This window comes from Hemiscyllium ocellatum, chromosome 1 (assembly GCF_020745735.1).
Source record: "Hemiscyllium ocellatum isolate sHemOce1 chromosome 1, sHemOce1.pat.X.cur, whole genome shotgun sequence".
NCBI classification, from domain to species: Eukaryota; Metazoa; Chordata; class Chondrichthyes; order Orectolobiformes; family Hemiscylliidae; genus Hemiscyllium; species Hemiscyllium ocellatum.
In genome coordinates, this window is record NC_083401.1 from 8515738 (window position 1) to 8540241 (window position 24504).

Here is a 24504-nt window from a genome sequence, read left to right on the forward strand (position 1 = left end):
ACAGTGGGAGGGGAGAAAGTTATCAGGAGATGTGAGGGGCAAGTCTTTTTTTTAACGCTGTAAGTGGTCGGAGTCTGGAAAAAGCTGCCAGGGGTGGTGGTGGGGACAAATATAATAGGGGTGTTTAAGCGGCTTTTAGATAAGAACACGAAGATGCAAGGAATGCAGGGATATGGATCAAGGGTAGCCAGAAGGGATTAGTTTAATTTGATGTTGTGTTCATCACAACATCATGGGCTGAAGAGCCTGAACCTGTGCTGCACGGTTCTACGCTCTGTGCTGTAATGTCCTGTACGGCTGCAACATGACATCCCAACTCCTGTACTGAATACACTAACCAATGAAGGCAAGCACATCAAATGCCTCTTCACCACCTGCCTACCTATGACACCACCTTCAAAGAATTATCTGAACCCCTAGCTCTCTCTGCTTGACAGAACACCCCAAAGCACTCCTGCTCGGGTTTGCCTTTCCAAAATGCAACACCTCACATTTATCTACAATCATAGAGCTCTACAGCATGGAAACAGATCCTTCCATCCAACTCGTCCATGCCAACCAGATATCCTAAATTAATCTATGATTTAGAAACACCGGTGTTGGACTGGGGTGGACAAAGTTAAAAGTTTGTGAGAAGACTTGTAGCTTGGGTGCTCGTTGTTGTGGTTCTGTTCACCGAGCTGGGAATTTGTATTGCAGACGTTTCGTCCCCTGTCTAAGTGACATCCTCAGTGCTTGGGAGCTTCTGTGATCTTTCCTCTGGCATTTGTAGTGGTTTGAATCTGCTGCTTCCGGTTGTCAGTTCCAGCTGTCCGTTGCAGTGGTCGAAGAGAACAGAGAACAGCCAGGGAATTCCTAGAGGCATCGCACTCATCCACAGATTCAATCAATAAGCACATCGACCTGGACCCAATATACCGACCACTGCAATGGACAGCTGGAACTGACAACCAGAAGTGGCAGATTCAAACCACTACAAATGCCCCAAGGAAAGATCACAGAAGCGCTTCACAGGAGGCTCCCAAGCCCTGAAGATGTCACCTAGACAGGGGACGAAACGTCCACAACACACACTCTCAGCTGGACAAAGTTAAAAATCACACAAAACTAGGTTATAACAGGTTTATTTTGGAAGCACTAGAGTTTTGAGCTGCTCCTTCAGGTGATTGTGGAGAATAAGATTGTAAGACACAGAATTTATAGCAAAAGTTTACAGTGTGATGTCACTGAAATTATATATTTAAAAAGGATTACTGCAAGGAAGTGTACCAAGAACTGAACAACCAGGAACACTACAGGCAACTACTGGTCGATCCAACCAAACAGCACACTCGTGAACTAAACCCATTGATCAGGACTTTGGATCCAGCTCTTCAGAGTTCCCTGCATGCACTCATCTCACATACTTCTCATGTAGGCAACTTCTACTGCCTTCTGACGATACACAAAGCCAGTACACCAGGATGTCCCATCGTATCAGGCAATGGGACTCTGTGTGACAATCTCTCTCTGGCTATGTCAAAGGCATTTTGAATACCGTTGTACAGGGGACCCAGCTTTTGTCGCACCAGTACAGATTTCTTACAGAATCTCAGCACCGACAGACCAGTCGAACCCAGAACATTCCTCGTCACAATGGACGTTTCCGCACTCTACACCAGCATTCCCCACAATGACGGCATCACGGCAACAGCCCCTGTACTCAACACCAACAACTGCCAATCTCCAAACACCATCCTACAACTCATCCGTTTTATCCTCGATCACAATGTCTTCACCGTGGACAACCAGTTCTTCACTCAGACACAGGGAACAGCCATGGGGACCAAATTTGCGTCCCAATATTTTCATGCACAGATTTGAACAAGACTTCTTCTCCACACAGGACTCCAACCAACACTATACACAAGGTACATTGACGACATTTTCTTCCTCTGGACCTATGGCAAGGAGTCACAGTGATATCAACAAGTTTCATCCCACCATCAAACTCTCCATGGACTACTCTCTACTATCTGTCTCATTCTTGGATACATGCATCTCCATAAAGGATGGACACTTCAGCACCACACTCTACCACAAACTCACGGATAACCTCACAGTGCTACGCTTCTCCAGCTTCCACTCGAAACATATTCAAATAGCCATCCCCTTTGGACAAGCCCTACGCATATACTGGTTCTGTTCAGATGAGGAGGAACGTGACAGGCACTTGGAAGTACTCAGAGATGCCCTCATAAGAACAGTGTGATGCTTAACTCATCAACTGCCAGTTCCAACATGCCACAGTGAGGAACCATAATTACCTCCTCAGAAGACAGACATGAGCTGCAACTGAAAGGGTACCTACCCTTCGTTATCCAGTATTTCCCAGGAGCCGAAAAACTACACCATGTTCTTCGCAGCCTGCAACACATTATCAATGAGGATGAGCACTTCACCAAGACCTTCCCCACATCCCCACATCTTGCCTTTAAACAACCATCAAACCTCAAACAGATCATTGTTCATAGCAAACTGCCCGGCTTTTAGGACAATTCCACACAACCTTGTCATGGTAAACGCTGCAAGACCTGTCTGAATGTCGACACAGATACCACCATTACGCGTGGGGACACTTCCCACCATGTACGTGGCAGGTACTCATGCGACTCAGCCAATGTTGTCTATCTAATACGCTGCAGGCAAGGATGCCCTGAGGCATGGTACATTGGCGAGACCAAACAGAGGCTACGGCAACGGCTGAATGGATACCGCAGAACAATTGACAGACAGGAGTTTTCTTCCCAGTCGGAGAACACTTCAATGGTCCAGGACATTCGACCTTGGACCTTCAGGTGACCGTCCTCCAAGGTGGACTTCGGGACAGGCAACAACAAAAAGTGGCCGAGCAGAGGCTGAAAGCCAAGTTCATTACCAATGAGGATGGTCTCAACCGGGACCTTGGGTTCATGTCACACTACAGGTGACCTCATTGCACGAGACATACACACAGACAGACACGCGCACATACACGCACACACACTTCCAGAATTACATTTTACTTTGCTCAAAAACTGCATGAATCCATGTAAGATTCTGTCAATCCATTTTTTTAGATGAGAATCAGTCTGACCATTGTGGCACAGACAGCCTCACAGGGGGTTAATACCTTTCAATACCTTATGTGGGCCAACATGACACCAGTTGTTAAAGTGCACTTGAGAATGTAACTTTTAAAAAAAAATTTTGCGATTTACAAATGGAAGAACTGAAGCCAACATGGTCATTCTAAAAGATGAGAGACTTAACAAACAATCTGGGTCTTTTTCAGTATATAATTTCAGTTGCATCACAGTGTAAACTTTTGTTATAAATTCTGTGTCTTACAATCTTATTCTCCACAGTCACCTGATGAAGGAGCAGCACTCTGAAAGCTAGTGCTTCCAAATAAACCTGTTGGACTATAACCTGGTGTTGTGTGATTTTTAAGTAAATTAATATAGTCCCATTTGCCAGCATTTGGCCCATATCCCTCTGAATCCTTCTTATTCATATACCCATTCACATGCCTTTTAGTGCTGCAATTGTACCAGCTTCCACCACTTCCTCTGCCAGCACATTTCATACATGCACCACCCTCTGCATGTAAACATTGTCCCTTAGGTCCCTTTTATATCTTACCCCTCTCATTCTAAACCTATGCCCTCTCATTCTGGACTCCCCACCCAGGGAAAAGACTTTGTCTATTTATCGTATTCATGCCCCTCATGATTTTATAAACCTCTATAAGGTCATCCCTCAGCCTCTGACACTCCAGGGAAAACAGCCCCAATCTACTCAACCTACTCAACCTCTCTCAATAGCTCAAACCCTCCAACCTTGGCAAAATGCTTGTAAATCTTTTTTGAACCTTTCAAGTTTCACAACATCTTTCCAATAGGAAGGAGACCAGAATTGCACACAGTAGTCCAAACGTGGCCTCACCAGTGTCCGCAACATGACCTTCCAACTCCTGTACTCCGTACTAAATGAATCACCATCTACTGGTCCTCAGGCCAAGATTCTGTATGTCTCAGCTCACCATGAAATTACCATTGGTTGTTATTAAAAGCCATCTAGTTCAGTTCTATGGTTCCAGATCTGTAACATGTGGTTAAGTCTTAATTGCCATCTGAAATTGTTGAGCAAATCTTTCAGTTTGAGGGCAGCTAAGGATGGACAGTAAATGCTGATCTTGCCAGTGACACTGTTGTGGCTGCAACGACCTGCCAGACCGCAAATTCTAAAAGACTAATCAGCAGTATAATGGGTACTCTGCAGTTGCTTCGATGAGTACAGGGCTAACAACAGGGAGAAAGTGAGGACTGCAGTTGCTGGAGATCACAGTCGAAAAGTGTGTTGCTGGAAATGCACAGCCAGTCAGGCAGCGTCTGAGGAACAAAAGAGTCAACGTTTCAAGCCTGATGAAGAGCTTATGCTTGAAACATTGATTCTCCTGCTGCTCGGATGCTGCCTAACCACCTCTGCTTTTCCAGCGCCACACTTTTCGACGTGGGCTAACAACACTCAAGAGGCTCAACATCATCCTGCCCACTTGATTAGCACCCATCCACAACCTTTGATTTTCTCTTCCTTCACCACAATGCCAGCAGCGAAACTATTGACCCAGGTAAAGTTCTGGGGATCCAAGTTCAAGTCCTGATAGGGCAGATAGTGGAATTTGAATTCAGAATTAAGAGTCTAATGATGACTATGAAACCATTGTCAATTGTGAGAAAAGCAGATTTATTGATGAACTTTAGGGAAGGAAATCTGCCATCCTTCCCACGTCTGACTGCAGACCCACAGCAATATGGTTGATTCTTCATCACTCTCTGGGTAATTAGGATTGGGCAATAAGTGCTGGTAATGTGAATAACGCCACATTCAATAAAACTACAATGCACCACAGCAACACAGCCAGGCTCCTTCAACACCAAATTCCAAACCAGTGAATTCGACATCTAGAAGGACAAGAGCAGGAAACACAAGGATAAACCATCGTCTGCAAGTTCCACTCCAACCTGCGCACCATCCTGACTTGGATATATATCACCATTCCTTCATTGGTCCTGAGTCAAAATCATGAGTCCCTCCCTTTATACCACTGTACCATATGAACTGCAGCAGTTCACCACTACCCTCTCCAGGGTACCTAAGAATGGGGAATAAATACTGGCCCAACCAGCAACCCCACATTCATGAATGAATAAACAGAAATATTAACCTTTAGCTTGCTATGATTTCTTCCACATTGTCAGAATATAAAAGTAGATGCATTGTTGCTGAAAATTTATCCTCTGTCTTTTTTCCAGGCTTCATGGTGTGTGTTACCTTCGCGCATTCTCCTCGTACTGGCATCACAGAAAGGCATTCAGGTAGGGGAGAGGCTATAAATTCATTCAATATAAATTTATACATCTGCAGTTTAATCTCATTTGATTATCAAATCTTTTTGTAATCTCTTCCATTCCCATGATGTGTACATAGTTATTGTTCTGATCTCAATTTGAGAGTTAGTGCATCCCTAATTTTAATTGTTCTACCAGTAGTGGCTATGCCTTCAGCTGCCTTAGTTCCACATTTGGAATTCCCTCCTGCACCTCTCTACCTTGCTGTCTTTGTTTTAGACACTCTTTAAAACCTGCCCCTTTGCCCAGTTTTGGATCATCTAATCTAATAAGTCTTTGTAGCTCCCTGTTTTTTTATTATGTTTCTGTGAAGTGCTTCGAGCTGTTTGTTGTATAAATACTTGTTGTTGTAATCACCTCATGAGGTGCTAGCAAATGAAGCCATTAGTCAAAGTGAAGGAAATTTCTCTTTGTTTTCGGAGTTGGAATTGAAGCTATTGAGACAGACAGTGGAGTGAAACTGTGTTGTATGTGAATTAATATTGGTATTCTTCAACAGTTAACAATTCATCTCTTCTACAACCATTTGACAGAAGGTGGTGAGTATTAAGTGGGACAGGATTAGATGAGGGAATTGAGGGATTGTAGTGTGAATTGTGGGACAGTGAGATAGGGTGTGATCAGGAGAGTGATTTGATGAGGAGGGACTGAGTAGCCTTTTCAAACATAGAAAATAGGAGCAGGAGTAGTCCACCTAAGCCTGCTGATCCATTCAGTTTTAGCTATGCTGTAAGCCTGGGTTGTTCTTTGTTCAACAGAGAAGGCTGAGATAGGACCTGATTGAGGGACATGGACAGGGTGGATAAAAAGCAGCTGTTGCTTTTGTTTGAAAGATCAATAACAAGAAGGCATGATTTTAAGGTGAAGGTCAAGAGGTTTAGAGGGGATTTGAGAATTCAAATTTTTACTGAGGGTGTTGGGAGGGTAATTGAGGTGGGAGACCTCACATTATTTGCATAGTACTTGGATGAGCATTGCAAATGTCATAATGATTTAGTGACTTGAGCCAAGTGCTGGAAAATGGGACTAGTGTAGATTTACAGTAGTTTTGTCAGTGCAAACTTGCTGGGCTGAAGGGCCTTTCCTGTATGGTATGATTCTATTATATGCTCGTGGCTGATTATTGTACTTAGTATCCTCCTCTTGCTTTCTATCGATACCCTTTGATCCCTTTAGCTCTAAGAATTATATCTAATTCTTCATTTGAAACTTTCAATATTTTTGATATCAGCTGCTTTCTGTAGTAGAGAATTTTATAGGTTGTTTTGGTTACCAAGCTTCTTGTACATTAAATTTAGCTCTGAAACTTTTGTTCTCTCTTTCTTGTCAATGTGTCTCTCTGACTGCCATCCCATATAACAGGCTTCATGATTCTGATCATTACTATTGTGTGATTGTGCAGTTTTTATGTGTTGGATTGATCCATTGCAATGTAATATTTAATGCAATGGATGTGTAAATGTTTCCAGCAAACTCACTGCACATATCTTTACAGATGTATGAGTCAGATGGCTCCATCATGGTGTACTGGCATGCAGTGGATACCCCAGAAGCACCAACAGGTACCAGTAAAAGCTTTATACTGTTGTGGACTAGACCAGACCCCCTCAAAACATTTTAAGAAGGTAGTCCAGACCTTAACTTTTTTTGTTCTTTTAGGCAGATGTAAGGTGGATATTCCAGGAATGATGCAGATGATCAAACTACTTGGCTTGAAGCAAAACAATTTATTTAAACACTACAAATGAAACACAAACAAAAGGAAACAGAATTTAGAATAACAATTTAGTTGAAAACCCAAACGACACTATCGCAACTTAACAAAGCTGTTCCAAACCTTGCAACATCCCATAAACACACCCCTTGGCAAAAGGCAAATTCAAACATAATTCTTACAGACAGTAAGATTTCAGAGAAAAGTCAGTCAGGGATCATTTTGCTGAAGCATAGAATCTCTCTTCACAGTAGCTGCTTCGCTAGGTCCCCAGAGAATACTAAACCAAACTAGAAGAAAATCTAAACTGGGAGAACTGGCCACAACCCAGCCACTGTTTTCAAGTAGATATTTCCAGACATATTGGAACCTCTGTCTTTACAACCCCTCTTAAAAAAAAACCAAGGACAACATAACCTTGTTAAAGGGCAGCATCATCTCAGTGCCGAGCACTATGCAAGTTTTTATTGATAATATTTTCAGTTGATGGATACATTTCTCACAGAAGGGCTGAATGAAACTCTTGGCTACAGCACTTATTGGAACAGTTGAGCATTGGGTCCAAGTTCTACAGCATTCAGGCATAAGCTTCTTCTGTTTTTCTGAATTACCCTAGTTGTATTCAAATAGTCCCCTGGAATCTTTTATGTGCTGTTGACAGACTCCACCTTCAAGGGTGCAGTATTGCCTCAAAAGCAGTAGTGTGACCTATCTACAAGATGTCCTGCAGCAATTCACCAAAGATCTTTAAACAGTACCTTCCATCTCGGGTGACAAGGACAGTAAGTACATTGGAATGCCACCAACTGCAGCTCCCTGCCCCCAGCCATTCCTCATCCTGACTTGGAAATATGTCTCCATTCTTCCACTGCTGCTGGGTCAAATTCCTAGAATTCCCTCCCTAAGGACATTCTACAACATGTGGAGTGCAGCAGTTCAAGGACAAATAGATTTGTGAATAACTCACAATGCTTGTTCTGCCAGTCTAACCTACATCCCCTAAATGACATTTTAAAAAAATATACTGTCCGTCAGCCAAAGCAATGTTTCCTCAGTACTTCCCTCTGAAATGTCACTTCTCCCTCGAACACCGCGGGATGTTTTGAGATAATGTACGGTACTACAACAATACAATTGAATCTTCCTTTCTTATCATAGATTCCCTACAGTGTTGAAGCAGGCCATTCAGCCCAACAAATCAACACTGATTCTCCGAAGAGCATCCCACCCAGACTTACAACCCCCCCCAACCATATCTCTGTAACCCTGCATTTCCCATGGCTAATCCGCCTAATCTACACATTCCTGGATACTACTGGGCAATTTAGCATTGCTAATCCACCTAATCTGTACACTTTTAGACTGTGGGAGGAAACCAGAGCACCCAGAGGAAACTCATGAAAATATGAGGAGAATGTACAAACTCCACACACACTCACCTGAGGCTATAATTGAACTTAGATCCCTGGCACTGTGAGGCAACAGTGCTCACCACTGAGCCATCATGCCATCCCTGGTTTTGCTAGTTCCGAATATTCTCATGATTGGATATAAAAGGTTTTGAACTAACGGAAGGATTGACAGTCACTGGGTGGATTTGAAATGTAATGTAATGTACTGCAATTGTTTGCAGTAGGTCGTTGCTGTCCCAAGAAACTGTGATGGAGGAAAATTCAATTCTTTGCCTTTTTCCTTTTCCTAGCAGAGGCTGTGTTTGCACGAGGAATTGCAGCTACAAGGAGCAATTATATCTGTGTGGGTGAGTACTGAGCTGGAATTGCAAGTAAGGTATGACAGTGGGATCCACTGCTATGGTTCAGTTAGTGAGTGTTGTTTGTGATGAATGTTCATGTTATGTTATTAATATTTGATAGCTCGAGCACCTTAGTGAAGTAATGTGTGGCTTCAACTTTGATTTATTTTTATATTGTTATGAAAGGAAGGACTTAGTTTTAGTATAATATTTGAGTTTTGAGAGGGTACAGGGTTGTCTGAAGTTTTGTTAATGTGCATTCAGAATATGTCTTTAAAACCTTTTGACATGAACAGTTTGGTATATTTGAAACAAGAATAAAGGAGGAACAGAGCTCCTTTTTGCCTAGCAATCTGTGTTTCAGGAGGCGGTCAGACCCTACAAACATGATTGAGTTTTTTGAAGAAGTAACAAAGAAGATCGATGAGGGCAGAGCAGTAGATGTGATCTATATGGACATCAGTAAGGTGTTCGACAAAGTTCCTCATGGGAGACTGGTTAGCAAGGTTAGATCTCATGGAATACAGGGAGAACTAGCCATTTGGATACAGAACTGGCTCAAAGGTAGAAGACAGAGGGTGGTGGAGGAGGGTTGTTTTTCAGACTGGAGGCCTGTGACCAGTAGAGTGCCACAAGGATCGGTGCTGAGTCCACTACTTTTTGTCATTTATATAAATAATTTGGATGCGAGCATAAGAGGTACAGTTAGTAAGTTTGCAGATGACACCAAAATTGGAGGTGTAGTGGACAGCAAAGAGGGTTACCTCAGATTACAACAGGATCTGGACAGATAGGACAAAGGGCTGAGAAGTGGCAGATGGAGTTTAATTCAGATAAATGCGAGGTGCTGCATTTTGGGAAAGCAAATCTTAGCAGGACTTGTATGCTTAATGGTAAGGTCCTAGGGAGTGTTACTGAACAAAGAGACCTTGAAGTACAGGTTCATAGATCCTTGAAAGTGGAGTCGCAGGTAGATAGGATAGTGAAGAAGGCGTTTGGTATGCTTTCCATGATTGGTCAGAGTATTGAGTGTAGGAGTTGGAAGGTCATGTTGCAGGTGTGCAGGTCATTGGTTAGGCCACTGTTGGAATATTGCGTGCAATTCTGGTCTCCTTCCTATCAGAAAGATGTTGTGAAACTTGAAAGGGTTCAGAAAAGATTTACAAGGATGTTGCCAGGGTTGGAGGATCTGAGCTACAGGGAAAGGCTGAACAGGCTGGGCTGTTTTCCCGGGAGTGTCGGAGGCTGCGAGGTGGCCATATAAAGGTTTACAAAATTATGAGGGGCGTGGATAGGATAAATAGACAAAGTCTTTTCCCTGGGTTCGGGGAGTCCAGAACTAGAGGGTGAGCGGGGAAAGATATAAAAGAGACCTCAGGTGCAACTTTTTTATGTAGAGGGTGGTACGTGTATGGAATGAGCTGCCAGAGGAAGTGGTGGAGGCTGGTACAATTGCAACATTTAAGAGGCATTTGGATGAGTATATGAATAAGAAGGGTTTGGAGGGATATGGGCCAGGTGCTGGCAAGTGGGACTAGTTTTGGTTGGGATATCTGGTCGGCTGTGGACGGGTTGAACCGAAGGGTCTGTTTCTATGCTGTATATCTCTATGACTCTAAGTCCTTCAAATTTGGCCAGTGTTCTGGGACAGGAGGGTGTGACTTCACGTCAGGCAGGTAAAGGGATCCTGAATTTAACATTAGAGGAGCCTCGGTGTCAGATATGTGGTATTTGCTGCCTGTGACGATGAGAAAAACGACTATAAGGAGGATGGGCAAACTGACCACTGCACATGGTACGGAATGATCACAATCGAGAGCGGGGAGATAACAAAGAAGTGGTAGTGATAGGAGACTCCATAATTAGGGGTGTAGATAGCATCCTTTGTAAGCAGGATCAGAAATGTTGTCTGCTTAGTACCAAAGTAAGGGGCATTGTAAATAGGCTTGAAAGGATATTGGAACAAGGGTGTGGATCCAGCTGTTGTAGTCCATGTTGAGACCAAGTAAGCAAGAGAACAAAACTAAAGAACAGGACATCAAGGTTTATAATTTCTGGATCAGAACCACATTCAAATTGGCATAGAGATAAGAAAATTAAGGAAGTAAACACATGACTAAAGGAATGGTGCAGGAAAGATAGGTTCCATTTTGTGGAATACTGATGTCAGGAAGAACTAAAATGTTGGGAATGGCTCCACCTGAACTGACCTGGGTCAAGGATCCTAGTGGAAAGGCTAAATGGGGTGGTCACCAAGGACCTTAAATTAGTTAAAGGCTAGAAGGCTCAGGAGAGGTTATGAAAGTTTCCAGAACAAATAATAATAATGAACATAAGGAAAGGACCAGGAATCTAATTTCAGGGACAGCTATGAGAAGGTGTGGGGAGGTTCAACAAAGGACTGAGTGTTGTACTTAAATGAGTGCAGTTGATGCAACAAGGTACATGAACTTGTAGCGCAGATTGAAATTAGTAGGTAAAAATGTTGTAGGCATCAAAGAGATGTGGTGACACGGGGATCAAAGCTGAAAATTAAATATCCAAGGATACGGAGGCACAATTCACTTGTCAGTAAGAAACTAAATTAAATCAATAGCAAAAAGAAATTTAGGGTCAGAAAGTATAGACTCTGTGTGGGTACACTTGAAGAACTGCAAAGAGAAAAAGACCCTAATAGGAGTTAGGTACAAGCCTCCTAACAGTAGTCAGGATATGGGGCAGAAAATAAATGAGGAGATAGAAAAGAAAGGCACTGTTACAATAATCATTGGGGACTTCAGTTTGCAGGTGGACAGGGAAAATCAGAGTGGTTGCAGATCCTGAAAAAAGGAAACGTCTACGAGCTGATATTTGTGGAGCAGCTTGTGGTACAACTCACGATGGAACAGGCAATTCTGGATGTAGTGATTTATAATCAAGCAGATTTGATTAGGGAATTGAAGGTGAAGGAATCCCTCAGTGGCAATGACTACAATAGGATTCACCTTGCAGTTTGAGAGGGAGAAGTTGAAATCGGATATAACGGTATTACAATAGAGTGAAGGTAACTGCAAAGAAATAAGGGAGGAGCTGGCCAGAGTTGATTGGAAGAGGACCCTAACATGGAAAATGGTGGAGCAGCAATGGCAGGAGTTTCTGGAGCAATTTGGGAGGCACAGCAGAAAAGGAAGATGAAACATACTAAGGGGAGGACAAGGTAATCCTGGCTGACAAGGGAAGTCAGGGACAGCAAAATCAAAAGTAAAATAATGTGGTGAAGATTAACGGGAAGCATTTAAAAACCAGCAGAGGACAACTGAAAAAGCAATAAGGGAGACAAGATGAAATATGGCAGTAAGCTAGCTAGTCATAGTGTCATAGGATCATACAGCACAGAAACAGACCCTTTAGTCTAACCAGTCCATGCCTAACAATCCCAAATTAAACTAATCCTACCTGCTTGCTCCTGGCCCATATCCCTCCAAACCTTTCCTCTTTATGTACTTATTCAAATATCTTTTAAACATTGTAATTGTACCCATATCCACCACTTCCTCAGGAAGTTCATTCCATATGTGAATGACCCTCTGTGTAAAAAAAAATGCCCCTCAAGTCTTTTTTAAATCTCTCTCCTCTCACCTTAAAAATGTGTCCCCTACTCTTGAAATTCCTCCATTCTCTTAAAAAGGCAACTACCATTAACTCTATCTATACCCTTCATTATTTTATAAACTTCTATAAGGTCGCTTCTCAACCTCCTACACTCTAGTGAAAAAATTCCCAGCCAATCCAGCCTTTCTTTATAACTCAAACCTGCCATACCCGGCATCATCCTGGTAAATCTCTTCTGAACCCTCTCCAGCTTAATATCCATCTTATAACTGGATGACCAGAACTGGACACAGAGGAGGGTTCACAAAGAAGATTCCAAAAGTTTCTAAAGATATCTAAAAGGTAAGAGAGAAGCAAATGTAAACATTGTATTGCTGGAAAGTGAGACTGGACAACTAGTAAAGTGGAGCAAGGAAATTGTAGAGGAACTTTGCATTATTCTTCATGATGGAAGACACCAGTAACAGCAGAACTTCAAGAGAATAGGGGCAGAAGTGAGTGTCGTGGCCATCACGAAGGAAATGCTGGGGATGTTGAAAGGTCAGAAGGTGGATAAATCACATGCACTAGATGGACTGCATTCCAGAGTTCTGAAGGAGATGGTAGAGCATTGGTGATGATCTTTCAGGAATTGCTGGAGTCAGGAAGGGTCCCAGAGTACTGGAAAATGGCAAATGCCACACCCTCCACCCAGGCGAGAAGGAGGCAGAAGACAGGGAAATTACACTCTGATTAGCCTGACCTCAGTAATTAGTAAGATTTTAGCGTCCATTATTAAAGAGGAGATTGTGGAATATTTGCAAATGGACAGTAAAATGGGGCTGAGTTATCATGGTTTCATCAAGGAGAGGTCAGATCTGATAAATTCCTTAGAGAGGTAATGAGCAAGTTAGACAAATGAGAGCCAGTGGTCATGATTTATTTGGATTTCTAAAAGGCCTTTAACAAGGTGCGGTGTTGGAGGCTGTTGAATGAGATGAGGGACAAGGAACTGGCATGGATAGAAGATTGGTTGATTGGCAGAAGGCATAGAATGATGACGAATGGATGTTTTTCAGGATGGGACCCAGTCACCAGTGGATTTCTGCAATGGTCAATATTGGGACCACAGCTGTACATTATACGTTATACATTAGCGATCTGAAAGAGGAACTGAGGACGTTATTGCTAAGTTTGCAGATGATACAAAGATAGATGGAGGGACAGGTAATGATGAGGAAGCAGGGAGGCTGCAGAAGGACTTGGACAGTAAAGTGGGAAAAGAAATGGCAACTGGAATCTTCTTCTGGTTCCCAAACTGCTCTTGATGATGGATTTTGAAGTTCCTCACCCAAAGTACATTGTGTGCCCATGCCACCCTCCATATTTCTTCTGAGTTGTTCCACGTACTATGCTCCACTCAATAACATGATGGAAAGATAATGTTGGGAACATATAACAGATCAGACAACATTTATCAACAGCAAAGAAGTTAATACTTTGAATTAGTTAATGTCTCTTTCGATACTGTGTTAACTGCAGGCATTCCCCTTATTCTTCAATGTTGGCTCAATTTGCAACCTGCGGTATTTTACACTTTGTTCTCTAATTACTGCGTTCCTGAGACATCCTGAGTGTGTGTTCCTGTCATTACAGGCACCTCAACGGGATCAGTCCTGGTCTTCAATATTCCCCCAAAAGGAACGAACATCACTGTGTCTGAAGTACTTGAGCAGCACAGGGACCCCATCACTGACATCGCTTGTGATTGCTCTGAAAATAAGGTGACAGCGCAATCATAGATGTGAAACCTTTAGGAACAATTTGATGCTGTGTAAAGTAAGGGCAACATACATCGTACATTACACACATTGCAATTTACATTAATGACTTGGAGGATGTGAATGTAGCCAGATTTGCAGATGACACAAAAATAGGTGGCAAGGCAGATTGTGAGAGGAATGCAAACAGTTCAGAGATTTGGATGGGCTGGTGTTGGACTGGGGTTAACAAGTTAAAAATCCCACAAAACCAGTTTGTAATCCAATAGGTTTATTTGGAAGCACTAACTTTGGAAGCACTGCTTCTTCTTCAGGTGGTTGTGGAACCGGACCACAAGACACAGAATGTATAGCAAAAGGCGACAGTGTTATGCGACTGAAATACATTAAACAAATTTAGATGAAATTTTTCATCTTTTAGAATGGTTTTGCTAGTTTTGGTTCGTTAATATGTAAATCCCAGATCTCCTCTTAAGTCACATTCTCAAGATAACCAGGTTTTTTAACAAAATGTGTCACCTCAACTCAGACAATGTATTAAAAGTGTGAGGTTAAAGTCTGTCGATGTACCAATCTTGAGTCAGAGTGGCTCTATTTCTAAAGTGGGATTTAGAGAGTCATACATGGATTGACAGCAGGTTATGCATTTTTTGAGCAAATTAAAATATAATTCTGCAAATACAGATTCACCCCATAAACATGTGTGTACAGGAGAGACAGTGAGTGTTTTATGAGAGTGTGTGCATGTGGGTGTGAGTTGCACAAAATAAGGAGTTTCGGGATTTGAGGTGATTTAGCGGTCTGCATCAGAAATTGGCTAGGTGAAAGAAGACAGAGGGAGGTGGTTGGTAGGAAATGCTCATCCTGGAGCTCAGTTACCAGTGGTGTGCTGCAAGGGTCTGTTTTGAGGCCACTGCTGTTTGTCGTTTTTATAAATGACCTGGCGGTGGGCATAGGATAGATTAGTAAATTTGCATATGACACAAAGGTAGGCAGAGTTGTGGACAGTGCCGAAGGATGTTGTGGGTTACAGAGGGACATAGATAAGATGCAGAGCTGGGCTGAAAAGTGGCCAACCGAGTTTAATGCAGAAAAGTGTGATGTAATTCATTTCGGAAGAAGTAACAGGAATGCAGAGTACTGGGCTAATGGTAAAATTCTTGGCAGTTTAGATGAACAGAGAGATCTCGGTGTCCAGGTCCTGACAGTTGCCACCCAGGTTGATAGGGTTATTAAGAAGATATATGGTGTGTTGGCATTTATTGGTATGGGGATTGAGCTTCAGAGCCACGCGGTCATGTTTCAGCTGTACAAGACACTAGTAAAACCACTCCTGGAGTATTGTGTACAGTTCTGGTCATCGCATTATAGGAAGGATGTGGAAGTTTTGGAAAGGGTTCAGAGGAGATTTGGTAGAATATTGCCTGGTGTGGAAGGAAGATCTCACAAGGAAAGGCTGAGGGAACTGGGGCTGTTTTTGTTAGAGAGAAGAAGGTTGAGAGGTGACTTAATTGAGACGTATAAGATAATCAGAGGGTTAGATAGAGTGGACAGTGACAGCTGTTTTCCTTGGATGGTGAAGGTAACATGAGGGGACAGCTTTAAATTGAGGAGTGATAGATTTAGAACAGATATTAGGAGTAGTTTCTTTACTCAGAGAGTAGTAGGGATGAGGAATGGCCTGCCTGCAACAGTAGTAGACTTGCCAATGTTAAAGGCATTCAAATTGGACAAACATATGAATAATAATCAGGTCGGTGTTAGCCTGGTGTGTGTGTGTGTGCGCGCACGCACACACAAGCTTCGTGAAGTATGTATCTGGAGGACGGATTGCACCTAAATTGGAAGGGGACTAATATACTGGCAGGGAAATTTGCTGGAACTGCTTGGGAAGATTTAAACTAGTAAGGTGGGGGGGGGGTGGCAGGGAGATAGTGAGGAAAGAGATCGATCTGAGACGGGTACAGCTGAGAACAGAAGTGAGTCAAACAGTCAGGGCAGGCAGGGACAAGGTAGGACTACTAAATTAAACTGCATTTATTTCGATGCAAGGGGCCTAACAGGGAAGGCAGATGAACTCAGGACATGGTGAGGAGCATGGGACTGGGATATCATAGCAATTACAGAAACATGGCTCAGGGATGGACAGGACTTGCAGCTTAATGTTCCGGATACAAATGCTACTGGAAGGACAGAAAGGGAGGCAAGAGAGGAGGGGGAGTGGCATTTTTGATAAGGGATAACATTACAGCTGTGCTGAGGGAGGATATTCCCGGAAATACATCCAGGGAAGTTATTTGGATGGAACTGAGAAATAAGAAAGGGCTGATCACCTTATTGGGATTGTATTATAGACCCCCTAATAGTCAGAGGGAAATTGAGAAACAAACTTGTAAGGAGATCTCAGTTATCTATAAGAATAATAGGGTAGTTATGGTAGGGGATTTTAACTTTCCAAACATAGACTGGGACTGCCATAGTGTTAAAGGTTAGATGGAGAGGAATTTGTTCAGTGTATACAAGACAATTTTCTGATTCAGTATGTGGATGTACCTACTAGAGAAGGTGCAAAACTTGACCTACTCTTGGAAAATAAGGCAGGGCAGGTGACTGAGGTGTCAGTGGGGGAGCACTTTGGGGCCAGCAACCATAATTCTATTTGTTTTAAAATAGTGATGGAAAAGGATAGACCAGATCCAAAAGTTGAAATTCTAAATTGGGGAAAGGCCAATTTTGACGGTATTAGGCAAGAACTTTCGAAAGCTGATTGGAGGCAGATGTTCGCAGGTAAAGGGACGGCTGGAAAATGGGAAGCCTTCAGAAATGAGATAACAAGAATCCAGAGAAAGTATTCCTGTAAGGGTGAAAGAGAATGCTGGATGACTAAAGAAATTGAGGGTTTGGTGAAGAAAAAGAAGGAAACATATGTCAGGTATAGACAGAATAGATCGAGTGAATCCCTAGAAGAGTATAAAGTAGGAGTATACTTAAGAGGGAAATCAGGAGGGCAAAACGGGGACATGGGATAGCTTTGGCAAATAGAATTAAGGAGAATCCAAAGGGTTTTTACAAATATAATAAGGACAAGAGGGTAACTAGGGAGAGAATAGGGCCCCTCAAAGATCACTTTGGATGCTGCCTGAACTGCTGTGCTCTTCCAGCATCACTAATCCAGAATCCCTCAAAGATCAGCAAGGCGGCCTTTGTGTGGAGCCACATAAAATGTGGGAGATACTAAATGAATATTTTGCATTAGTATTTACTGTGGAAAAGAGTATGGAAGATATAGACTGCAAGGAAATAGATGGTGACATCTTGCAAAATGTCCAGATTACAAAGGAGGAAGTGCTGGATGTCTTGAAACGGTTAAAAGTGAATAAATCCCCAGGACCTGATTAGGTGTACCGGAGAACTCTGTGGGAAGCTAGAGAAGTGATTGCTGGGCCTCTTGCTGAGATATTTGTATCATCGATAGTCATAGGTGAGGTGCCGGAAGACTGGTGGTTGGCAAACGCGGTGCCACTGTTTAAGAAGGGTGGTAAGGACAACCCAGGGAACTATAGACCGGTGAGCCCGACCTCGGTGGTGGGCAAGTTGTTGGAGGGAATCCTGAGGGACAGGATGTACATGTATTTGGAAAGGCAAGGATGATTAGGGATAGTCAACATGGCTTTGTGCATGGGAAATCATGTCTCACAAACTTGACTGAGTTTTTTGAAGAAGTAACAAAGAGGATTGATGAGGGCAGAGCAGTAGATGTGACCTATATGGACATCAGTAAGGCGTTCGACAAGGTTCCCCATGGGAGACTGATTGGCAAGGTTAGATCTCATGGAATACAGGGAGAACAAACCATTTGGATACAGATCTGGCTTAAAGGTAGAGTTGTTTTTCAGACTGGAGGCCTGTGAACAGTGGAGTGCCACAAGGATCGGTGCTGGGCCCTCTACTTTTTGTCATTTACATAAATGATTTGGATGCAAGCATAAGAGGTACAGTTAGTAAGTTTGCAGATGACACCAAAATTGGACGTGTAGTGGACAGCGAAGAGGGTTACCTCAGATTACAACAGGATCTGGATCAGATGGGCCAATGGGCTGAGGAATGGCAGATGGAGTTTAATTCAGATAAATGCGAGGTGTTGCATTTTGGGAAAGCAAATCTTAACAGGACTTGTACACTTAATGGTAAGGTCCTAGGGAGTGTTGCTGAACAAAGAGACCTTGGAGTGCAGGTTCATAGCTCCTTGAAAGTGGAGTCCCAGGTAGATAGGATGGTGAAGAAGACGTTTAGTATACTTTCTTTTATTGGTCAGAGTATTGAGTGTAGGAGTTGGGAGGTCATGTTGCGGCTGTACAGGACATTGGTTAGGCCACTGTTGGAACATTGTGTGCAATTCTGGTCTCCTTCCTATCGTAAAGATGTTGTGAAACTTGAAAGGGTTCAGAAAAGATTTACAAGGATGGTGCCAGGGTTTGAGGATCTGAGCTACTGGGAGAGGCTGAACAGGCTGGGGCTGTTTTCCCTGGAGCTTCAGAGGCTGCGGGGTGACCTTATAGAGGGTTACAAAATTATGAGGGGCATGGATAGGATAAAGTCTTTTCCTTGGGGTCGGGGAGTCCAGAACTAGAGGGCATAGATTTAGGGTGAGAGGGGAAAGATATAAAAGAGACCTAAGGGACAACTTTTTCACACAGAGGGTGGTACGTGTATGGAATGAGCTGCCAGAGGAAGTGGTGGAGGCTGGTACAATTGCAACAGTTAAGAAGCTTTTGGATGGGTATATGAATAGGAAGGGTTTGGAGGGATATTGGCCGGGTGCTGGCAGGTGGGACTAGATTGGGTTGGGATATCTGGTCAGCATGGACGGTTTGGACCGAAGGGTCTGTTTCCATGCTGTACATCTCTCTGACTCTATGTGAGTTTGATGATGTGTAAGCCTGTGAGAGGGTGCATGTGTGGGTGTGAGTGTGGGGTGTGTATGTGTGTGCGTTTGAGAGAGAGCTTGTATATGAGAGAGGGTCTGTTAATGTGTGTGTATGTAAGGGTGTGTGTGTTTGGGGGAGTGTATAGTGCATTGGGTTCACCTGTAGTGTGACATGAACCCAAGGTCTTGGTTGAGGCCATCCTCATGTTACCGAACTTGGCTATCAGCCTCTGCTCAACAACTTTGCGTGGTTGCCGGTCCCGAAGTCCGCCTTGATGGATGGTCACCGAAAGGTCCAAGGCCAAATGTCCTTAACTGCTGAAGTGCTCCCCGACTGGGAGGGGGCGCACTTGCATGGTGATTGTTGTGCGGTATCCATTTATCCGTTGTCATAGTGTCTCCTCAGTCTCACCGAGAATTAAGAAGACAAAAATGGGTCTGGAAGTATCTTTGGCAAACAGGGTTAAGAAAATGGAGAAGGGATAGGTCCACTCAAGGTCAAAGGTGGGAATTTATATGCAGAGCTGGATGAAGTGGGTGAGGTACTTAACAAATATTTTGTTTTGGTGTTCAGAAAGGAGAAGTAATGGTGAGTGATGATTCTTGGGAGGAGTATGTTGATATTGTAGGACATTGTCAGTATAAAAAAGGTGTTGGGTGTTTTGAAAACATTTAAGGTAGGCAAGTCCCCAGGACTTGCTCAGACCTATCCCAGAATACTGAGAGAGGCAAGCAAGTAAATTGTTGGGGCCCTGTATGAAATTTTTGTCACAGGAGAGGTCCCAGAAGACTGGAAATTAGCCAATATTGTTCCTTTGTTTAAGAAAGCCACAGGAATAATCCCAGAAGTTGGATTAATGAATAATGCCAGTGAACCTTGCATCATTGGTAGGGAAATTATTGGAGAAAGTTCTTAAAGATAGAATTTACTCACATTTGCAAAAGTATAGACTTAGTAGCGATAGGCAACATGGCTTTGTCTGGAGAAGGTTATGTATGACAAACACAATATAGTTTTTTGAGGAAGTAACAAAGATGATTGATGAGGGCAGGGAGATGTTGTCAACATTGACTTTAGTAAGTCTGTTGACCAGACTGATGCAAAAGCTGAAGTTGTGTGGGATCTGCAGTGAGCTGGTAGAATGGATACAGAACTGGCTTAGTCATAGAAGATGGAGGCAATGGAAGGATGTTTTCAAATTGAAGATCTGGGGCCAGTCGTGTTTGACAGGGATCAGTGCTGGGACTCCTGTTATTTGTAATATATATATATATATATACACACACACATACATACATGGAAGAAAATGTAAGTGGCCTAGTTAATAGGTTTGCAGATGACACAAAGATTAGGGAGCTGCAGATGGTGAGGAGGGCGGCCAGAGGATACAGCACAATGTAGAAAGTCTAGAGACTTGACCAGAGAAATAGCAGAAGGGTTTTAGCCTGGACAAATGTGAAGTAATGCATTTCGGGAGATGTTCATGCAGGACGGAAGTATACAGTCAATGGCAGAATTCTTAGTAGCATCAGTAAATAGAGGGATCTAGACATACAGGTCCACAGTTTCATGAAAGTGGCAATGCAAATGGATAATATGGTCAAGAGGCATATATCGTACTTGACTTCTTCAGTTGTGGCATAGATTATAAAAATTAGCAAATCATGTTGCAGCTGTATCGGACGTTAGTTGGGCCACATTTGTAATATTGCATACAGTTCTGATCGTCATACTACCAGAAGAGTGTGAAGGCTTTAGAGAGGGTACAGAAACGGTTTACTAGAATGTTGCTTGGTTGGAGGGTATTAGCTTTGAAGTTGGTTTGTTTTCACTTGAACATCCAAGGAGAAAGGTGACTTGATAGAAGTTCACAAAATTATGGGAGGTATGGATAGAATTGAAAAGTTGAAGTCTTTTTTTCCCCAGGTTACTTGAACAGCTCTATGTTCCTTCAAATTTAGAAGGTGCAGAGGTGATCTAATAGAAATTTAATAGCTTTTTAATACATTCATTCGCAATATCAATTACTGGGGAATGTAGCAATGTTTAAGCAGAAAAACGTTTTTAGTTTAGAAAGGCATCATCTGTCAGTGCAGTCTTGGTGGTGAGCTGAAGGACCTGTTCCTGTGCTGCATTGTTCTTTGTTTAGGGGATGTTGGCCTTATTTCAAGGGAGTTAGACTATGAGACTCGGAAAGACTTAATGTAACTTTACATGATGCTGGTGAGACCTCATCTGGAGTACTATGAGCATTTTGGGTCCCCTTATTTAAGGAAATATATAATTTCATTGAAGACAGTTCAGAGAAGGTTTACTAGGATGATCTGTGGTACAGAGGGATTGCCTTATGAGCAAACATTAAACAAGTTTAGAAGAATGAGAGGTAATCTCCTTGAAATGTATTGGATTCTTAGGGGCATTGACAGGGTAAGTGCTGAGAGGATGTTCTCCTTCATGGGAGAGTCTGGGACCAGATAAAGGGGCACCATTTAAGACTGAGATGACAAGGAGTTGCTTCTTTCAGAGAGTTGAGAACTGTAGGGGCAGAGTCATTGTGCATTTAAAGGCAGAGACAGGTAGATTCTTGATTAGTTGGGGAGTCAAGTGTTTCGGGAAAAAAGGAGGAAAGTGGACATGAGGAAAGTTAGATCAGCCATGGTCCTATTTAATGGCAGCAGGCTCAAGAGGCCATCTGGCCTACTCTTGTTCCTATTACTTTTGGCAGAAATTGTGGAGCCACAGGACATAATCTTCCAATCCTCTTTGGATACAGAATTGGTGTCATTGGACTTAGTAATGCCAAATGTTGCACTCTTGATCAAAAGCAGTTGTTAGGGTGAACCCAGAAGCTACAGGCCAGCCAATTTAACCTCAGTAGTAGGGAAATGATAATCCAGGACAAATTAACAGTATAAAACATTTGAATTCTCTCTCTTTCTCTCTCTCTCATAGCACTGTGGATGGATGTTTACCTGATAGACTAAAGTGATTCAAAACAGGGGCGCATCACCCCCTTAAGGGCAATTAGGGATGTGTGACAAGTTCTCACATTACTCCTTATGCCAAAGTTCTGTTAATGAATGTGTTATAAACAAGCTATCAGATCCTATTAGATCATCCCTGAAGCTTTCTAAATTTGAAGCAACATAGTGCTGTTAAAGCAACCTTTTCTCAAAACTTAAAGTTCTATCATTCTAGCAGATCTGTGCAGTAGCCCCCTACAAAGTCAATATATGGTTTCTAAAGTGTGGGACCCTAAACTTAACATACTCCTCTGGATAGGCTCTGACCAGAATTCTGTATAACTGAGGCATATGTTAGTTCTTCTTTATGTCATCAAGGAGTGGAATACAAGGCCAGCATTCAATTAATCTAGGTATAAGATAAAGAGGTTTAGTGGTAACCGCTTTTGTGTTTTGTGTGCTTGCCACTTGAGTTTGTAACAAGTGTTTTAAAATTTTATTTTCTTATTATCTTTTAAAAACAGAGATTGATATGTTGTTTCCCTAAATCTTGTTTGCCAGTTTAAAGTCCAGTTTAAAATAATCAAAGCAAAAGCTTCAGGATTAAAGCAAAGTAGAATTTATTACAGCAATTAAATCCCTGGGGAACTTTTCGTAACCCGCATTCATATACAAAGGTATCTGATAAAGAAAAGAGGAATGCAGGGAACTTAACCAATTAAAAACCAAAAAAGGGGATATGAGAAGGATTAAGGGGAATCCTAAGATATTTTATAAATTCATTAGAGGTTAAACAGGGAAGAGTAGGGCTTATTAGGGACCAAGGGGGCAATGTGTGTGTGAAACCACAGTATGTTAGAGAGGAGTCGAATGAATACTTCTCTTTGGTCTTCACTCTGGAAAGGGGGAATGTAGATATGGAATTCAGGAAAAGGGACTGTGAGGAAATGGGGGAGGTGTTGGGGACTCTGTTGGGCTTAAACACAGATAAATCCCCTGGCCTGGATGAATTGCATCTCAGGATGGTGTTGGAGGTAAGGCTGGAAACTGCAGGGGCTTTGTCACAATTGTTTAATTCCTCTCTAACCCCAGGGGAAGTGCCAGAGGACGAGAATGGCAAATGCGGTTCCACCTTTTAAGAGGGGTGGTAGAGAGGCACCAGGAAATTACAGACCAATGAGTTTCACATCAGTGATCAGGAAACTCTTGGAGAAAGTTCTGAAGGAATGAATTAATACCCGCTTAGAAAGACATGGGTTAATTAGAGTTAGTCAGCATGGCTATGTCAGAGTGAGGTCAGGCCTAGCACATTTGTTAGAACATTTTGTAAATGTGATCAAATATGTGGATGAGGGAAGTTCAGTCGATATAGTTTATACAGATTTTGGCAAAGGTTTTAACAAGGTCCCACATGGGAGACTGATCGAGTAAGATGAAGCACATGGAATTGAGGGAAACTTCCCGAGATGGATCAGGAACTGGCTTAGTAACAGGTCACAAAGGGTAATGGTGGAAGGCTGTTTGAGTGACTGGAGATTGGTGTACCACAAGGATCAGTACTAAAAGTGTTATTGTTGTTATATTCAATAATGATATTGATGTCAATGTGGGGAGAAAGTTAAGCAAATTTGCACGACACCAAGATTGATAGGTAGTTAATAGTGAAGAAGATAGTTGTAGGGAAGATATAGATGGGATCGTCAGATGGGCAGAGCGATGGCAGATGATATTTAACCCTGATAAGTGCAAGGTGATGCATTTTGGAAGAAGAAACATGATGAAGGAGTGTCTAATGAATGACAGGACACTGGCCAGCTTATAGGAACAGATTCCTGAAGTCAGCAGAGTACATGAATGGAAGAGTTAAGAAGGCCTATGGGACACTTGCTTTCATCAGTCATGGTGTAGGGTATATGAGCAAGGAGATAATGTTGAAGTTGTGCAGAGTGTTGGTCAGGAGACCTGTGTGCACTCTGGTCACCTCATTACAGGAAGGATATGATAGCACAGGGGAGCGTACAGAGTAGATTCACCAGGATGTGACCTGGAATGGAGAAATTGAGCTATCGGGAGAGACTAGATAGGTTTGGATTGTTTTCTCTGGAGGAGAGAAGACTCTGTTCTAAAGGTGGGTATGATTGAGGTGTATAAGATTATACGAGTACGGACAGGGTGAATAGAGAGCAGCTGTTCCTCTTGGATGAGAGGCATAGTTTTAGTGTAAGGGGCAGGAGACTTAGAGGGCATTTGGGGAAAAATCTTTTTCATTCAGCAGGTGGTGAGAATCTGGAGTGCAGTGCCTGGGAACTGGAAGCTGGAAACCTTACAACTGGAAGCTGGAAACCTTACAACTTTTAATAAAT

General features: G+C 42.6%; 1 protein-coding gene across 2 annotated transcripts in view; it reads left to right on the forward strand.

Moving 5' to 3' along the window:
* wdr54 (WD repeat domain 54) overlaps positions 1–24504 on the forward strand; it is a 70103-nt gene that overhangs the window by 15465 nt on the left and 30134 nt on the right. Inside the window, exons 3-6 of one of the 2 annotated variants that reach the window (XM_060827974.1) lie at positions 5337–5399; positions 6928–6994; positions 8849–8905; positions 14126–14253. In XM_060827974.1, the coding sequence (XP_060683957.1) occupies positions 5337–5399; positions 6928–6994; positions 8849–8905; positions 14126–14253 (315 nt within the window). The remainder of the gene's footprint in view (positions 1–5336; positions 5400–6927; positions 6995–8848; positions 8906–14125; positions 14254–24504) is intronic. The other variant, XM_060827983.1, reaches the window with a different exon arrangement.